Here is a 15,120-nt window from a genome sequence, read left to right as displayed (position 1 = left end):
AAACGCTGAAGCATATTTTTAAAAGAGTAATTATTATTAACATAATATACTCTGTAAGAATAATCGGTAACACTTTATTTTACAGTGTCCTTGTTACATATGTTACATGCACTTACCATAGTAATATCAGTAAATTATGCATAATTACATGCAACTAACCCTAAACTAAACCCTAACCTTATTGTTAGTACATTAACTTAAATATATAATTACACTGTAACAATGACACCTTAAAATAAAGTGTAACCAAATAATCTTAAGTGCAAACTGATTGCATGTTACACGTTTAGGTTTACACTTTATTTTAAGGTGTCGGTGTTACAAAGTAATTATGCATTTAAGCATGGATTAATAATAAGTAACTAGATGTACTTACTATAGACAGAGTTAGGATTGGGGTTTGGTTTAGGGTTAGTTGCATGTAATTATGCATCATTTACTGTGGTAAATACATGTAACATATGTAACAAGGACACCGTAAAATACTGTTACCAAAATACCAAAAAGTTAGATTTAAGTATGTTTTTTTATGTAATTTGATAATTTCTACTGTCTTTGAAATATGGTTATAGTGTGCTGAAGCTTGGTCAGGACCCCTCGGCGTCACTTTTTAACACACAGGATACTCCTTTAGCGTCCTTTTTCGACACGCAGGATACTCTATTGATTTCAGTTGTTTGCCCAATGCATCAGACCAAGACGCATTTAATTATTTGCATTTGTAAAAGCAGACATGATTTATAGGCTACTTTTATATTTTGCAGCAACTAACCCCACTCCTACCCTAATCCACTTCTAAACAATATAAAACACATGCAAAGAAAAGTACAGTCACAGGTTTTTATTGCAAAACTGACCAAAACCAGTGTAAAAGTATTAACTCATGTTGCATTCCAAGTCTTCTGAAGTCTGATATCTTCATGTAAAGAACAGAGTTGGTCTTAATGTTTTAATCGCTGAAATGATGATCCCGCCGCTCCGTGAACACACACACTCCACTCAGTCAGTCAGTCATGTCTCATTCAAATGATACACCTGACTCTTGAGCATGACACAATCGGTCACAAGACACACAAGAGCCAATGCCATTTTACAATCAAAGCTGTCGTAATGACACAATTGGTCACGAGACATACGAGAGCCAATGCAATTTCACTATGAAATCACACTCAAACTGATTTCAGTGTCATTATGGCAAAATCATAACCCAATATATAATTTCATCATGACGATAACATTCCCATGCCCAACATGTCTGTGTATGATGCCAAAGGTTTCTCATTGAAATCAATGGAGCACCTGCGCATCGAAAAATGCGCATTAAAAAGTGACAAGTTGGGAGTGTGAATGTGTTGCTTAGTGATAATGCATTCATATTGTATTATCTGCGAGTACAGTTTTGAATGTGTTATGTAGGATTTGGGGAAAAAAAAGATTTGTCGTTAAATAAGATATTTGTCTTGTAGAAAGGAAACACTGCTCTTCACATAGCCGCATTAGCTGGACAGGAGCAGGTGGTCACTGAGCTGGTGAACTATGGAGCCAATGTCAATGCTCAGTCTCAGGTGAGCAACAAAATGGATTTCTTTTCATATGGGTTTGAGGCATTGATATGTTGGATTATCCGTGAGCGTTCACCTAACATCAATACATATATATATAAAGGGGTTTATGTGTTTTCTTCTCCCCAGTTCATTTGAACAGTTGAGTCTTTTTGAATTTATGTAGTATTGCTGTCCGAACTAAAATCTGTCTGCCTCTATTGTCATCTGTGTATCTGTGTGCTTGTGTTAGTTTGGGTATTGTATCTGCATATGGGTGTTTATGTCTGTCTGCAACAGAAGGGCTTCACTCCTCTCTACATGGCTGCACAAGAGAATCACCTAGAGGTTGTGAAGTTTCTCCTGGATAATGGAGCCAATCAGACCATTCCAACTGAGGTAATGAAAAAGACTTTCATAAAAAGAGTAGGTTTAACAATATACTTAACAACCCTCTACGCACACCTTGGCAATAGAATCACCATTGGCTAGTTTTTTTTTTTTCGTTTAGTCGCCAGACTGATATACTTTATTATATTATACTTATACTAATATATACGAATGTTCATAAAGAGTGTTCAGCGAGTAAAAATATATTTATGCTAAACTTATTCTTAGCATCTAACACACACACTGGCGAGTAAAATCTGAGAATTGATTAGCCAATGGCTAATGATAGATATCATTTAATCGTCCTGAGCGACGATTTACTCGCATATGCGAGTGTTTTACTCAAATTGTAGAGGATTGCTTAAGTGTGAACTGAATGTAATGTTGTTGGCTTGTTAATTCAAAAAATCAGTTTTTTTTTTTTGTTTGTTTTATTATTTTTTTACAAGTGGAAAACTACGAAAATAAAACTACAAAAAAACCCTCTGAATTCTGAGTGTAAATTAAAAAGATGCACCAAAACAAGTTAATATATGAGACGAGAGAGCACGGTGTAAACAACATGGCATGTTTTGGCATGTTAATTTCAAATAAATGAAAATGTATTATAGTTTAAAGTTATATTAAATGCAATTAGCTGAACTTTAAAGTGTTTTCTACCCACTTAAATATATCTTCATATGCAATTTAATATTTCAAGTGTACAGCATTTATGGTAAACTAAAATATATTTAATGTTATTTCTATTGGAACTAGTATGTCATGTATTCGAATATACACCGATCAGGCATAACATTATGACCTAATATTGTGTTGGTCCCCATTTGCTGGCAAAACAGCCCTGACCTGTCGAGGCATGGACTCCACTAGACCCCTGAAGGTGTGCTGTGGTATCTGGCACCAAGATGTTAGCAGCAGATCCTTTAAGTCCTGTAAGTTGCGAGGTGGGGCCTCCATGGATCGGACTTGTTTGTTCAGCACATCCCACAGATGCTCGATTGGATTGAGATCTGGGGAATTTGGAGGCCAAGTCAACACCTCAAACTCGTTGTGCTCCATAAACCATTCCTGAACCATTTGTGCTTTGTGGTGGCGCATTGTCTGATGAAAGAGCCACAGCCACCAGGGAATACCGTTTCCATGAGAGGCTGGACATGGTCTGCAAAAATGCTTAGGTAGGTGATACGTGTCAAAGTAACATCCACATGGATGGAGGACCCAAGGTTTCCCAGCAGAACATTGCCCAAAGCATCACTGCCTCCGCCAGCTTTCCTTCTTCCCATAGTGCACCTGGTGTCATGTGATCCCCAGGTAAGCCACGCACACACACACCCGGCCATCCATGTGATATAAAAGAAAAGGCCACCTTCTTCCACACTCTAAAAGAAAAAAGGTTCTATATGGCACCAAAATTGGTTCTTGGCTCGTAATCATAGGGGAACCTTTTTTAGTGCTTTATAGCACCAATTTTGGTGCTTCAGTGGTTCTTCGGCGGTTCTTCAGAGGTGCTATATAGCACCTTAGTCAAAGAACCGGTGAAGAACCTCTGAAGAACCGCTGAAGAACCACTGAAGCACCAAAATTGGTGCTATATAGCACTAAAAAAGGTTCCCCTATGATTACGAGCCAAGAACCATTTTGGGTGCCATATAGAACCTTTTTTTTTTTTTAGAGTGCATTGCTCCGTGGTCCAGTTCTGATGCTCACTTGCCACTGTTGGTGCTTTGGGCGGTGGACAGGGGTCAGCATGGGCACCCTGACTGGTCTGTGGCTATGCCGCCCCATACACAACAAACTGAGATGCTCTGTGTATTCTGACACCTTTCTATCAGAACCAGCATTAACTTCTTGACCTTTTGTTGAGCTCCACACGTGCATCAATGAGCCATGGCCGCCCATGACCCTGTCGGCGGTTCTCCACTGTTCCTTCCTTGGAGCACTTATACTGACCACTGCAGACCGGGAACACCCCACAAGAGCTGCAGTTTTGGAGATGCTCTGACCCAGTCGCCTAGCCATCACAATTTGGCCCTTGTCAAACTCGCTCGAATCCTTACGCTTGCCCATTTTTCCTGCTTCTAACACATCAACTTTGAGGACAAAATGTTCACTTGCTGCCTAAAATATCCCACACACTAACAGGTGCCGTGATGAAGAGATAATCAGTGTTATTCACTTCACCGGTCATAATGTTATTCCTGATTTGGTGTCTATTGTTATATTGCAATTTAGTACATTTAAAATGCATTTCATTTACTTTAAGTGTAATATTGAATAACACACTACAGTTCAAATTATAATCAAGTGTTTTTTTACATCAAAATAAGTGCACTTCTTTAAAGCATGAAAATATGTAATAAGTAAATAAGTGTGTTAAGAAACATAGTCATGAATATTTACTCTTTTAGTACACTTACAGGTAACCTGCCTTTTATTATTATTTATATTATCTGCAAGTACAGTTTAAAAATGTATTCAATTTGAAGTGCACTACAAATTTGGGTGGGATCACACTTTGCTCCAATCAAACTTTTAGCATGTTAAGCCAACAGGAGGTCCACACTTCACCTTCAACCTGCTATTTTCACACAGGTTATTCAAAGAAATATGGATGTTTGTTCACGTGATGTCTTGTATTTTTGTCTTTCTGGCAGGATGGCTTTACCCCTCTTGCTGTGGCTCTTCAGCAGGGCCATGAGAATGTGGTGGCCCTGCTCATCAACCACGGTACTAAGGGCAAGGTCCGCCTTCCTGCACTGCATATCGCTGCCCGAAACGATGACACCCGAACTGCCGCTGTGCTTTTACAGAATGACCCGAATGCCGATGTCTTAAGCAAGGTTTGTGTAAACTCTTGGACATCTAGTATAAATGTAACATTATAGTTCTGCCTTTATCATCTGATTAAATGAGCCAGGTTTGAAGCCATTAAAATGTAATGTTTTTGCAAACTGCAATGACATTAAAATCTTACAGACCCCAAACTTTTGAACGGTACTTCATATAGTTCATTGGAATTTGCAATGATATTGAAGCAATCAAAGGAACAACTGTTACCGGTTACTAACTCGATTTCCCATGATCCTCTGCAGACAGGCTTCACCCCACTCCATATCGCAGCCCACTATGAAAACCTGAATGTCGCCCAGCTACTTTTAAACAGAGGAGCTGATGTGAACTTCACACCCAAGGTCTGTCTTTCTAAATATTTCTGCGCCGATAAACCTCAGGTCTGTTTACAGCTACAGTACCAGCAAACTAGTGTGTCTTTCTTTCAGAATGGGATCACACCTCTACATATTGCATCCAGGAGAGGAAATGTTATCATGGTCAGACTTCTGCTGGACCGAGGAGCAAAGATTGATGCTAAGACAAAAGTATGTTATAGTATATTTGAAATATTAACAACACTAGAGGATTTGTATGTACATGTTCTTCCTCCCTTGTCGTCACAGGATGAGTTGACTCCTCTTCACTGTGCTGCCAGAAATGGCCATGGGAGAATAATCGAGATCCTTCTGGACCAAGGAGCCCCAATACAGGCCAAGACCAAAGTAGGCATACACCCAAACACTTACATATAGCCACAAAAAAATGGACATCGACAGCCCCACATTTTGTGGTGTAGTCATGTGGTGTTCTGAAGTAACAAAAACAAAAGAAAAAGACATCTGAGACATCAGCAATTTGATAGTTTATGAATCTCTGTTATTTGATTCGCCTACTGTAGGTCAATTACATCAACATACTGTAGGTCAAGCTATTGTTCTTGAATGGCAATTATGCAAGAATTGTATTTTTTTTTTGGGTTTTATTCCATTTTATTTACTGCATTTGCAGCTTGGCATCCTAACAATTTGTCAGGAGAAAATAGAAAAAGAGAAAAAGTAGCATATCTTGACTGAATATGTAGATCAAATTTCCCAAAAAAAAATTTTTTGCATATATTATTGACACTGCAGTTTCCAATTAACTGTCAGCAGTGCAAATATATAAATATATATATATAAAAAATGTAGGCCTAAATGTTGGATGGATGTATTTGAATTGCATTTAAAAATAACATAAATAAAATTAATCTGATGCATATTTGTCAGTGAAAAATTAAACGGGTAAGATTTCTGCACTTTAAAAAAAGCATGACATACACTCAAAAAGAAAACGTAAGCCTTTTTTTAAGATTTATGCATTTCAAATAATAGTAAAATTCCATCAAATTGAATTGAATAATCCTTTCATATTTTAATTGAATAATTGATTGTATAATATAATTAATATTCAATTCAGTAAACTATTCAATTGCGTAAATCTTAAAAAAGTATATTTTTTGTGTAGTTTATTACCTTTTGCATCTATTTGATTGTATTTAAATAATAATTTAAAATTCTAAGCATTTTTTCAAATTGCTTAGAATCAGCATAAATCTGTTCGTTGTGAAAACAATTCAATTTATTAATTTAAAAAGTATAAACATGGTTAAAATATGGCTAGTTGTGGAACATGAAATATTCAATGAGTTAAATGAAACTAATTCGATTTTTAAATATATAATAGGATAAATATGTATATAAACATGGTTATTGTGTTTTTTTTAAACACATTCAGTTTATTACAAAACTCTAATCTGAACGAAAAGTCAAAGAAGAAAAAAAAAAACAGCTTGTTTGCCATAAATGTTAAAGTATGCGGTGCGTTTGGCAGCTCTAAATGTTCCCATATGTTCACTGTACAGAATGGCCTGTCTCCAATACATATGGCAGCCCAGGGCGATCATTTGGACTGCATCAGACAGCTATTACAGTACAATGCAGAGATTGATGACATCACTCTGGACCACCTGACACCACTGCATGTGGCGGCGCACTGTGGACATCATCGCGTGGCCAAGGTGCTCCTGGACAAAGGAGCCAAACCAAACACCCGTGCTCTGGTTAGTACACATTTACCCTGTTGTTCTGAAACATCCAGAAACTGTTCACAAAAGTGCCCTTATATTTCAATATTTGTCTGCTTATGCTTAGAATGGCTTCACGCCACTCCATATTGCCTGCAAGAAGAACCACATGCGTGTAATGGACCTACTATTGAAGCATTCTGCGTCCCTGGAGGCTGTAACGGAGGTGAGCAACAGGATCGCACTGTAATGACATTTCATTATTTTAAATGAATAAAAAGCTAAATTATTGTAAAGTATTTACCGATTTGAGTTCTAGTAGTCATTGTATTTGTTTGGTGTATTTGGGGACTTTTATTATGAATTGTACCTTGTATCTGAATTGTCAAACCAAGATAGCACAGTTCAGTTTAGCCTCTTAAGGTGCCAAAAAGCATCTTTTCCCATTGTCATCCATTCAAAATTAGCTGTTTATTCTAACAAAATATGAAGCAGAATCTATAGTTGCAGTAAACATATTTTTTTACAAGAGCAAACAAAACTAATGCATGTTGGGGTATCAACTCGAGAGAAAAGGAATACACAAACCAACATAGTATGAGACGCAAGAACGGAAAAGGAACTAAACGATACAGAGACTATAGGGTTGTGTCCGAAATCACCCTTAAATTGGGTTCACAGCTGAATCATTCATCCATTTTCCAAACCGCTGGTCCAATGTGGCTACAGCAATACAGTAATATCATACAGGTATAAATTCCTTTTTAACTGATTATTAAATAGTTTAATTAAAGAGATAGTTTACCCAAAAATGAAAATTTAGCTTACGCCCAGGGCATCCTTTGTTTCTTCAGTAGAACACAAAGGGCCCTATTTTAACGATCTGAAACGCAAGTGTAAAAACGCGAAGCGCAAGTAACTTTGTGGGCGGGTCTCGGCGCTGTTGCTATTTTCCCGGCGGGATAAATGGCTCTTGCGCCCGGCGCAAATCTAAAATGGGTTGGTCTGAAGTAGCTTCATTATTCATAGGTGTGGTTTGGGCGTAACGTGAATAAACCAATCCGAGCGTCATCCAACATTCCCTTTAAAAGCAGGTGCGCAAGTTCCATTATGGATTGCTATTATTATGGCGTAAGGCGCACGCCAGGAGCGGTTCACAGCCGAGGAGACTGATGTGCTTGTAAGAGCAGTGAAAGACAGAGAAGTGAAGTTGTAATGTTGTACATTATGGTAAAGGTGATTTCACAGTCTTTTTTTTTTTCAGTCTTTCAGTTTTTTCAGTTTTTCAGTCGATTTTTTTTCCTGGTTCTTGACGGACAAACCAATTTGTCAGATGTCCTTATATACATATATGTCTTGCCATTATTGGGCAAACAGGTCTTATCCTTAATTATTACAATTAGCCTGAATCATTTGTAAGCTAGATTTATGCCTATTTTTTCACATCTTCGTGGCACACCACAATGATTTCCGTCATCTCATGTGTTAATATTTTTTTAGTGTAACAATTTATTTATTGTTATTATTGTTATTATGAGATTTGCAAAAATAACTGTTGCATCTGTGTAGATTACATGAGCAAAGTGTGCGCAACGCGCCACTGACTTTAGACTAGGTTTTTTCTGGTCAGTGGCGCAATTGTTTAATGGAACAGCAAAATAGCACCAGGGATTGTTTGCGCCGGAACACGCCTCCTTTTTTGCGCTGAACCGCCCAGGGAGCGCAAGTGCATTCACTAGTTTAGCGACGTGCTTCTGTGGAGGGAAAAGCGCGCTTTGCGCGGGTGCAAAATAGGAATGACACATGCGTCGGTGTACAAAGTCAATTGCGCTGGGTGCAAGATAGGGCCCAAAGAGATCATAGACTGGAAAAAAATATGGACGCAGTGTCTGTGACGTCACCCATAGGATTCTGAAGAGCAGTTTTGAAGCGTAAAGTAGGGACGAGCTGGCCGTCGCCACTCCTGGATAATAGAAAATGGACAAAGAGGCGGGACGTGGGCGGAGCTGAGGTGACGTGATGACTAACAGACAGCAGATAAATGGCAATCCACCTGTCACTCAAAGTGGCCACGCCCTTAATTATGCAGAACTTTAAGGCTTTATATAATGTAAACGAATGAGTTATAAAAAAATTCACCCCCCTCACAGTTGTCATGAAGGGCAAAATTAGCCGTATAGACCAGAACCACAATTTGTACCAGCCTGTAAACATGTTCCCTTTCAAAAGCTACACTCAATGCTGCATAAGCTTATGCAAATGGGGATGTCTTTGACATAACCAGCTGTGAAAATAGTGTGAAAACACGTCAATGAAATTGACCCGGGAGGTATTTATAGCCTCGGCTGGTGACGTCATAGGCGCACCTGCTGCACGAGGCTATAAATAGATGAGCTTCAGCTGGAGCAAACCAGGTCTTTTTGTTTTCAGACCAACTCTGTGTTATGGTGTGTTACAAAGTCTCTGAAAAAAAAAAATAATAATTCTCTCTCTCTTTCAAGACTCAACTCGAGATCTTTGTTAGGAGTTAGTTTTCAACATGGCAGTGTGCAGATTTCTCTCTCTTTCTCATCTCTGTTACAAAGAAACATTAGTGGAAAGAGTTCTAGTTAAATCTAATCAGTTGGAAACGAGTCAGCAGAGTAAAACGCTGTATATCCATGTTCTCTTTCAAATAACAGAACTGGATGCACACGTTTATTGCTGTGTGTGTTTGGGGAAGAGCATGCGGTTGCTGCATTGAGTCAGACGAGTGCGAGCATTGCAAGCCTTTACAGTTAGAATGCTTTATGCTCGTCTGGGCTACTTTCAGTCCGCACCAGTTTTCGGAGCTCTCGAATGGGTTTGTTGACGAGCAAGAGACGGGTCCGTCCCTTTCGCTTGCTCGCTCAACAAATGCATGTTTCCCCGCGTGATCCCGAAGCGCGCTCCGGCGTTTCTTCGGCTCGCGCGGGGAATGATGATGAATCTCTGGGTCCGCGGACCTCGAGCAGCCGCCTGCGATCGTTCCTCACATGATAGACGAGGAATTTATCGAGGTGGTTGTTCGCGCGGTGGCCAGGGCAGTTTGTCTGGTACCGTGAATGAGAGATCCCCGAACGCAGTGAGCTTGAGGTTTCTGTCTAGAAAAAACATTTACTTCACGTGTTTTTGTACCCTTGACGTCGACATTTTCGACTATCATGGGCGCGAAATCGCGTTGATATGTGAGAATACCCCAGGTGGGAGACGCTCACGAGCTATCTCTCGCCTGGGTCTGCATTTTCATTAAAGAGACATACCTCCCCACGAAGCCATGTAGAAAATAAACGTCGGCTGTCGTGGGCAAAGCTTATATATATATGAATTATATATTGTATATTATTTTATATGGAATATATATATATAATATATATTGTATATGATTTATATAAGAATTATAAATATAAGGGGACAGGCTGATGCTGTGCTGCACACAATGGCTGTCTTGCAGGCATATCAGTCTGACCTTCTGAAGGATTTGAGTGGTTCATTTGGTGACTCAGTTAACTCTGTAGTGGCCAGATTTAAAGGAGTGGAAGAAACAACATGAAGTGTTCACTCAGTTTCTTCCTCAATGCACTCAAGGGGAGGGGCTGTCAGCCACACAACCTCTCTTCAGTCCTTCAAGATTCAGGGGGGTAATAAGCAGAGTGTGGCGAGTCGTGCTCTCCCTCGTAAAGACTGGGGACCAGCTCGTCATCCTCAACAACCTCCCAGGGCAGACCTCGGGACTGTCATCAATATAAGAAGTCCGGTGGTCAGGTGCCCAGTCTGCCCCCATGGGACAGGGCATGTCAAACATTTGCTTGCCCCACCCCGTTATCCTCAAAACCACTCCATCCCCGCCGCCTCTGGTGATTCGGGGGGGCAGTGGTTTCCAGTGAAATGTTAGACGTTCAGTGTTTAAATCCTGCTATCATCCAGGACATAGAACGTCTAACATCCCCTCAACAGGAAGTGTTAAAATTGTCACTCTCAGAGTCTCAGGCAGTGTGTGAACTTCTGCCAGGCGTTTCTGCATGGGTGTTAAGCACAGTAAAAATTAGTAAACTAATTTATTTGTCGTCCTCCGTGTTTGAACGGCGTGGTCTCCACTTCCGTGAAGGCGGAGTTGGCGTTCGTACTGTCACAAGTGACAGCAGTTACTTCCTGGTCCCCAGTAGGGTGGGGGGGTGTCCAATCTTAGATCTTCGAGTCTTAAACTGTGAAGCAGTTAAAGTACTCAAGGTTAAGATGTTACAGTGAAGGCGGTCGTGTCGCATATTCAACATTGTGATTGGATTCGGCACGATTGATCCGAAGGACGCATGTATTCGCATATAAAGACTGCCACAACACAGGAAGTTCCTGAGTTTCGCTCTTGGGGGCAAAAGCTTACCAATTTCGGGTCTTCCATTCGGCTAGCCTTGTAACCGCACGTATACGAAATGTATGGATGTATTACCGGCTCCATTGGGATTCCGGGGCATTCAAATTTTGAATTACAGAGGCGATTGCTAAAATTAGCACAATCACATGAGATGGTGCTTCAACACAGTGTGTTAGCTCATCTAGTTTCTCTAGGGTTGAGACTCAACACCAAGAAAAGTGTTCTTTCTCCTGCCCAGAGAACGACTTATCTAGGGTTTGTTCGGTTTTTGGTCACCAAGGTGGCTTGAATCAAGACCATTCAGTATTCCCTGAGCAAAGTCAGGCTAGACCAAGATCTTACTGATCATCAGCACCAGAGTGTTAGGTCTAATGGCATCAGCATCCACGGGTTTCCCTTTGGGGTTGTTGCACATAAGACCTAGGGCCAATCCTCAGGCAAATAAAGTGGCGCGCCATGTGGCTTCGTACACTAACTATGTGGTTCAGACCCCGGTTTTTGCCTTGGGTCCCACTCTAGGCGTACCTTGTCGTCGCAAGTTGCTAACGACGGACGCTTCCCTGACGGACTGGGGTGCGGCCTTAAGTGGTCGTCCAGCCCAACGGGAATGGGAGGGTCATCAACTCAGTTGGCACATCAACTGCCTCGAGTTGACGGCTGTATTTCTGGCCCTGAAATACTTTCTCCCCCAATTGAGGGGCTGTCATGTCCTAGTGCGGGTGGACAGTACAGCTAAATATCTCATATATAATCACCAGGGGGGTCTGTGCTCACGCTATCAGAATAGCGAGACAGATTTTTCTCTGGGCTCAGAACAAGTTCCTGTCACTCGAGCAGTGTACATTCAAGGGCGGTTGAATGTGGGAGCAGATTTACTGTCCAGACAGAGTTACAGATGGGGGGGTGGAAACTCCACCCAGAAGTAGTCAAGCAGATCTGGATCAGATTTTACAGAGCTGACCACAGGGAGTGGACCTCTTCGCCTCTTCTCAGACAGCGCAATGTCCCTGCTTCTCTCTGTCACCCAGCCCCGCTGGGTCTGGATGTGATGGTTCATACATGGCCCAAAATGCGTCTGTATGCCCTCCTTCCAGTCGCTCTGCTCCTGGGAGTTCTAGCCGGGGTTCGCCAACAAGGGTCTTGCTTCTTATCAATAGCGCTGCGTTGGTCGAACAGGGTTTGGTTCTCGGAGATAGTGTCTCTCCTCAACGGCTCGCCTTGGGCGATTCCGGCGAGGAGGGACCTTCTGTCTCAGGCAGAGGGCACGATATTCCATTCCAGGCCCGACCTGTGAAACCTTCATGTTTGGCCCCTGAAGGGCACCAACTGAGGGACACGGGGCTTTCGCCTGCAGTTATTGAGACCATCCTAAGTGCTAGAGCTTCCTCCACTCTGAAAGTTTATGCTAATAAATGTGGTGTCTTTGAAAGGTGGTGTACGACACAATGTAGATTCAGTCAACTGCCAGGTAACTTCAGTTCTGGATTTTCTGCAAGAAAAGTTGTCATCAGGCACCTGGCCCTCCACTCTCAGGGTTCATGTGGCCGCTCTTTCGGCTTGCCACGCCTTGGTGGATGGGGTGCCGCTCGGGAGACATCCTCTACTCGCTCGCTTCATTCGTGGGGTAGGCGGTTGAGGCCACCTGTTAGAACCAAGATCCCTTCATGGGACTTAGCTTTAGTCCTCGAGGGTCTGGTTGAGACCCCCTTTGAAACATTAGCTTTCCCCTCCACTCTCAGGGTTTATGTGGCCGCTCTTTTGGCTTGCCATGCCCTGGTGGATGGGGTGCCGCTTGGGAGGCATCTTCTGCCTGCTCACTTTGTTGTGCCAGGCAGTTGTGGCCTCCATTAAGAGCCAAGATCCCTTCATGGGACTTAGTTTTAGCCCTCGAGGGTCTGGTTGAGACCCCCTTTGAACCTCTAGAATCAGCGTCTGACGAACTTCTGACTCTAAAGATGGTTTTTCTTATGGCTATAACTTCTCTGAAAAGAATTGGGGACATGCAGGCTCTGTCAATATCGCCATCCTGCTTAGACTTTGCCCCAGGTATGGTGAAAGTGATTTTGCATCCCCACCCTGACTACCTGCCTAAGGTTCCTTTGTCGACTGTACATCCTGTCACTCTTGAAACCTTCTGCCCTCTGCCGTTCACAACGCCGGATCAGGAGAAACTTCATAGACTGTGTCCAGTCCATGCTCTTCAGGCCTACGTCCACCGCACTAGCCAGTGGCGTAAGTCAGAGCAACTGTTTGTTTGCCATGGGGGCCGTAACAGAGGTTCTGCCACCATCAAACAATGTCACATTGGGTCAGGGATGCTACTGCTCTTGCCTATGAGGTGCGCGGTCAAGCTTCACCTATAGGATTAAGGGCTCACTCCACCAGGGGAGTCGCCTCTTCTACTGCGTTAGCAAGGGGTGCTCCCTTACAAAGTGTTTGTGATGCGGCAGGTTGGTCCTCTCCGCACACATTCTTAAGACTTTATAGCTTGGATGCTCATGCCACTCTGGGCTCTCATGTCCTTGAGTCGACATCACAGGCTAATGCATGAGGCTTCTTGCGTTCTTGTGCACACCTACACAACCGTAAGGGGTCCAGGCACCATCAAGCACGGCGGCGTGGGTATTCTCGTTCCCATTTGCATAAGCTTATGCAGCATTGAGTGTAGCTTTTGAAAGGGAACACTTGGGGTTACTTGACTGTAACCCTGTTCCCTGATAAAGCGGAACGAGATGCTGCATTGCTAGGCCATGCTGATGATGCTTCAGGACTGGTCTTCAAACAAAGAAGATCTGGTTTGCTCCAGCTGAAGCTCATCTATTTATAGCCCCGTGCAGCAGGTGCGCCTATGACGTCACCAGCCGAGGCTATAAATACCTCCCGGGTCAATTTCATTGACGTGTTTTCACACTATTTTCACAGCTGGTTATGTCAAAGACATCCCCATTTGCATAAGCTTATGCAGCATCTCGTTCCGCTTTATCAGGGAACAGGGTTACAGTCAAGTAACCCCAAGTGTTTTATTCTGCTGTAAAGTTGGGCATTTTAACATGAGCTCAATGAAATTCTGCTCCTTCTGGAGTCTGTCCCTAGCGGCCAGTCGATGAATTGCAGTTTAAGTCACTTCCATTTTGGCTTCCAGAGAAACTGTGGGATGTTGCCGCTTGGTAGAGATGCGCACGAGAGATCACTTCCGGCGCTTGTGTAAACTACCCCAGATTGTGTACATTGTACATTGACCTCACATACCAGAAGTGATCCCTCGCTGAAGGCTGTTGGACATAACATTGGAGTTAAAAATCTTCATTTGTGTTCTACTAAAGAAACAAAGTCACCTATATCTTCGATGTCCTGGGGGTAAGCAGATAAAATCACATTTTCATTTTTTGGTGAACTATCCCTTTAAGGTTTTACATGCTAGTTTCCATGACAGCGGTTTGGCTGTGGGCGCTATCTTCTGGTGTGGGAATTAATTTGGCACGCAAACCTCACAGTGCATTATGGATGTTCTCTTGCCGTTGAGTGTACATCAGCTGTACACTTGTTATTGCGGTACATTATGGGATTGAATGAGTGCACTCGATCACATCCACTATGGTTTCGGACGCCACTACAAATGGCTGTCCCCTCAAAGAGTGCCCTATTCACGGGTATGGGAGTGATTTCGAACACAGCCTACGGAACAGTCAACTAAGGAAGACGGAAAACAAACACAGGAAACAGGAACATAGAGAACATAGAACTAACTAAAATCCAAATAAGAGTCTCAAAGCAGAACATAAACCTGACGAATATAGGCTATATCTCAAATGTTTCATAAAGTCGTGAAATTAACGTAACATTTTTCATCTGAAACGTTTTGCAAAGCAACTTATAATACAATTAACATCAAGCACGCAAAACGT

At 42.1% G+C, this 15,120-nt stretch overlaps 1 protein-coding gene across 9 annotated transcripts in view; it reads left to right on the top strand.

The window, feature by feature from the left end:
* The window catches only part of ank1a (ankyrin 1, erythrocytic a), a 137,861-nt gene that overhangs the window by 17,102 nt on the left and 105,639 nt on the right, over window positions 1–15,120 (top strand). For 8 of the 9 annotated variants that reach the window (XM_079815463.1, XM_079815459.1, XM_079815462.1 and 5 more), the window contains exons 4-11: window positions 1,467–1,565; window positions 1,842–1,940; window positions 4,586–4,771; window positions 5,024–5,122; window positions 5,210–5,308; window positions 5,387–5,485; window positions 6,664–6,861; window positions 6,953–7,051. In XM_079815463.1, the coding sequence (XP_079671589.1) occupies window positions 1,467–1,565; window positions 1,842–1,940; window positions 4,586–4,771; window positions 5,024–5,122; window positions 5,210–5,308; window positions 5,387–5,485; window positions 6,664–6,861; window positions 6,953–7,051 (978 nt within the window). Of the gene's footprint in view, window positions 1–1,466; window positions 1,566–1,794; window positions 1,941–4,585; window positions 4,772–5,023; window positions 5,123–5,209; window positions 5,309–5,386; window positions 5,486–6,663; window positions 6,862–6,952; window positions 7,052–15,120 lie in introns of all 9 variants that reach the window. The other variant, XM_079815465.1, reaches the window with a different exon arrangement.

Source organism: Gobio gobio (assembly GCF_949357685.1).
Source record: "Gobio gobio genome assembly, chromosome: 4".
In the NCBI taxonomy this organism is placed as follows: domain Eukaryota; kingdom Metazoa; phylum Chordata; class Actinopteri; order Cypriniformes; family Gobionidae; genus Gobio; species Gobio gobio.
The sequence above is the reverse complement of the archived record's forward strand: the minus strand, read 5'-3'. Positions and strand labels throughout refer to the sequence as shown.